The sequence below is a fragment of the Prunus persica genome, chromosome G2 (assembly GCF_000346465.2).
Source record: "Prunus persica cultivar Lovell chromosome G2, Prunus_persica_NCBIv2, whole genome shotgun sequence".
Taxonomy (NCBI): domain Eukaryota; kingdom Viridiplantae; phylum Streptophyta; class Magnoliopsida; order Rosales; family Rosaceae; genus Prunus; species Prunus persica.
Genome location: NC_034010.1, coordinates 4,340,258 through 4,344,667, shown reverse-complemented (window position 1 = coordinate 4,344,667; position 4,410 = coordinate 4,340,258). Strand labels below are relative to the sequence as shown.

At 38.8% G+C, this 4,410-nt stretch overlaps 1 protein-coding gene across 1 annotated transcript; it reads right to left on the bottom strand.

The window, feature by feature from the left end:
• On the bottom strand, positions 1–2,423 carry LOC18786426 (dynamin-related protein 4C). The gene has a single exon (XM_020558541.1). The coding sequence runs from the start codon at positions 2,232–2,234 to the stop codon at positions 177–179; it is 2,058 nt and encodes a 685-aa protein (XP_020414130.1). The 5' UTR covers positions 2,235–2,423; the 3' UTR covers positions 1–176.

The window sequence follows — 4,410 nt, the reverse complement described above, 5'->3', positions numbered from 1 at the left end:
GACAAAAACAGAATGTGCTTATAATTAAGTCACACAAGAACATCAACCAACCAGGTACATGATAAACAAAATGCAGATCCATAATTAAGTACAAACAGATCAACCACACATCATTGGCAAAATGCCTTCTTTCACACGAAACATACCATAATTTAACTGGACTCCTTAGTTATCTATCACACAAGGTAATCGGCGTAACTAAACCTGTCGTCCATGATCTTACACACAACCTCTTTGGACTCCTTGAGCTTTTTGATGCTCTTGATGAGCTTCTGGCGCTTCACTGCCATTGATGAAGGTTCCTCCAGCATCCTCTCAATCCCACCACCATGGTTAGGTCCCAGTAGCTCATTCATAATCTCCATCTCCAGGTCCTTGTTCACAAGGTTTGAAACACTCAGCTGCAAATGCAAACCCATGATATCAATCAACCTTCTCAGCACAATATTCCAATACGCAGTCATCCGCATTTTCAAGTCGAAAGCTTGAGACAACAGGACATGTGTGTACTTCCTTAGACCTCCAACTTCAACCATCCCAATTCCCTTTACATTTATGTTTATCTCAGCGTCACGCAAGACCTTTTGGATGAATGTTTCTTGTTCAGTCATGAGCCTATGCCATTCGGATAGATATTCCGGATTACATGTATAATCAGTTATTTTCTCCATTTCCACTATCTCCGTCATCCAATTAATCGATCTTTCTTTCTTCTTTTTAATAAGATTATGGCCTGCTCTTCTGGCAGACAATTGAACATGGTAATAGTTTTCTGTATTTCTCATTAACACAGACAAAACCACATCCTCAATATAACTCCAAACCTGCTCAACAAACCCAATAGGTATGCTCGAAATCCCCTTAACTTTACCCTGCAAAACTATAAGAAAAGCATTGCGCGGAACAAAATTGGGAAGGTTGATACCTTTGGCCTCCTCCAAAATCGCAATCTCCTCCAGTAAGAAATTACTTTTGTTGTCACTCTCATTGCACTCGTGAAGCTGATCTGAGCACTTATTGAGCATCTGAACAAGCCTAGCCGTGCAATGCATGTGTTTGTCATCCGGGAACTCATCAAATTCTCCCCTCACAAGAATTTTCTTCAGTGATTCTTTGGATGTTCCAATGATCTGCGTAACAGCAGTCATGGCCTCAGCAACAGATGAGAGCTTTTTCGGCATTTTGTTGAGCTCTGAAAGGTAAGAATTCAGCTTGTCATTGATCTTCTTTACAATATCAGGCAAGTTTCTAGCTATGCTAGCAGCTTGAATTTGGACCAACTTGTCAGCCAAAACCTGAATTCCAACCATAGACTTATCAATCTTCGAAAGAAAAGGATCAGTTTCAAATAATCGATCCGCAATAGCCCTCGCCTCCTGATACGTTTCATCTCGAATCCGGTTCCTTACACAGACATAGCCAAGACCAATATGCACATCATCAGCTGTAACCTTCTCCAGCAGTCCCTCTGGTGCCATATCAACCTTTGTAACCACAGCCAGAGTCCTCTCACCGGTTTTATCCACACTCCGCGACATACTAATTGACTCACATGTGCTAAAATCAGCAGAAGCAGATAACACATTCAAAATGATGCTCTCTTCGGGCTTTATGTACTTCATGATTATATCTTTGATTTGATCATAAATATTCTCAGGCTGGCCACGAACTGGAACCCTAGTGATTCCAGGGAGGTCAACCATGGTCAAATCAGGCACACCATTCTTCTTCACCAACAAGGTCAATGGGGTGTCTGAAATTCCCTTGCTGTCCCCAGCAATCAGATTGGTGGCATTCACAATGTCCTCAGAAATGTTGTCCTCATCGGTGTGCTCAACTCTGCCATTGTACTCCAGTGAAAGCTCTGGTTCAGGATCAGAGTGGTGCTGAAGCCTCATTACGAGAGGAACCCTTGTGCAGATGCCTTGTCCACGCGGCAGGCTGATGCCGGCGAGGGACTCAAGAACACTGGATTTGCCAGATGACTGGTCTCCCACAACAACAATGGTGGGCAGCTGGATGCCTTCATCCATAACCATGAGGTTGCGGAGCTTGTCAATGGCATCAAGCATGGGGCGGATTCTCTCATTGTAGGAGGAGACAATTGGTGCGTTTTGGACAAGTACCAGTGCGTTTGATGAGGTTGGTGAAAAGCCTTCTTGATCATCTTGTAAAATGGAAAAGCTTGACGATCTGCTTCCTGAATCAGTTTCAGTTCTCCTTATTTCTCCCATTTTCTGAGACTCAGATATAATTGAAAGACAAAAAAAACAAAGAAGAAGGGGTCCTCGCTCTCCAACGAAGGTTGATAGTTTGTTGTATGGAAAGGCGAACCTCACCTCTGCCTAACAAAGAAAGACTGGTAAATCGTAGAAAAACAGAGGGGAGAAAAAGGAGCAAGACACAAGGACATGAACATGACATTGTGCTCAATACGTTTCAGAAACATCGTGTTTAAAGAACCAAACAAAAAAAGCATTCTGTAGTAAAAGGTAAAGTGTTGTACGGCGTTCACCAAAAAAAAGAAAAAGAAAAAGTGTTGTACGGCACACTCAGTTGATTAAAACAGTACAATAGAGTCAGATATTTACAGAAACAAAAAATATGGAGTTAGACAAAATCCGAAAGAATTAGGCCAGCCAATCAGTATATAATGACTTGATTGTCAGCCCTTCGTCAGTGGAAAGCGTCATAGCTTCGAACCTCCACAACCCCACACAGATTTGTTTTATTGGAAAAAAAGTTAAAGAAAAAGTTAACAGTCCTCCTCATGCTCGACTTTCGGTTCGGTTCTTATTGTTCCAAAACTTTTTGAAAGTTCCAATGTGCCCCTAAAGTCTATCTCGTCTTTGTTTGAAATGACTAGGCGTTGTGACCAGAGAAAAGGAAAGGAAGAGAGAGATGAAGAGAGGGAATTGCGAATAGGGTTTGAGTTTGGTGGAGGAACGAACAAAAAAAGTCTCTCAAAAGAAAGCTATGTCATGTGTGCGTGATTAAATTAATAGAAATTGTTACAAAAGTATATCATGAGTTTCTATAGGTGTTTAATTAGAGGTGTTAAATAGGCTATGTTGGGCTGGTCCAACCTGTTTAGAGTCAACTTATTTAATAAATTGGCTATGTTGGGCTCGCCTATATAAGTTTAATGGTGAAAAAATGATATTATTTTGTAAATGAGTATGAATAAGCTGAAGGCAAACAAAAGCAAAATCCAAAAGGCATAGTCACCTTAGGGCCCGTGTGGTTCGCCATTGAACTTCTTAGAAATAAATTTTCCATATTTAATCCCACGAGATGGGAATGGAGGATGTTCATTCCCACATTTGAAAACGGTGGGAAATGAGGACTAGGAAATGCAACTATTTCTCATTCCCATGTTTGGTTAGTGCAATATTATGAATGAAAAGTTATTAAGTTTCCAACAATACCCTTGATTTTTTTTTTAATTATTAAAGGTTAATATATGAAGAGTTTTTTTAAGGGTGTAAAAATGGTATTTAAAAATTATAATAGGAGTAAGTTAGTCCAAAAAAAACATTATTAAATGCTTTCTCAAGTGAGGGGAAAAAGTTTTCTATGGTAAGCCGAGGGCATGAACTTCGCCCCTACATGGGAAGTCCTTATCTATGAGTTCATAATTGCATTCCCAAGAGTGCACTTACCAAACATAGGTATGCAATTTGAAACACATTCCCAAGCTCCTAAGCATCCACAATGGTTGTTCAATAGTTCAATGCAATAGTTTAATTTATTGAACTATTTTGACATCGATTAAATTGAACTACAACTTTACTTGCAATGATACAGTTCAATAGCTTCATATCAATAGTTATATCTATGGGTGGGCATCAAGACTGGAAAATCAGAACACCTAGCTAGACCGGATGGAAAAAATCGGAAAACAAATCAGTTGACTAAAAACTCAACAAACTGGACCGGACCAGTTCAAACTGGTTTCGATTTCGGTTTCACACCTTAACAAATCGGACCAAACTGGTTGTGTATATTTTTATTTTTTTTTACAAAATTATTTAAATCCAATACTACCTTTTTAATCTTATAACTAATATTTCCCAAAATCCAACTTCAAAACATCATTCTTTTCTAGGCCCAATATCTCTCTTTGCATGAAATTAGATCATTTGTAAATTTTCAAACCTAAAAAATAAAGTTTTAGTAGGAATTTGAATTTAAAAAATAATAATTTGAAAAAATAATAATAATCCGGTCCAAAATCGGAAAAATTGGAAACAGGACTAAAACCAATTTAAACCAAACGTCTATTGCAATTGCATTTGGTTAAGTACTTTTTTTTTTTTTTTTGGTGAAGAAACGGGGCTAATGCCCAACAAAGAAATTAAACAATGGCTTTAGGCCTACAGACTCTAAGTAAATCTTCACTAAGAAAGG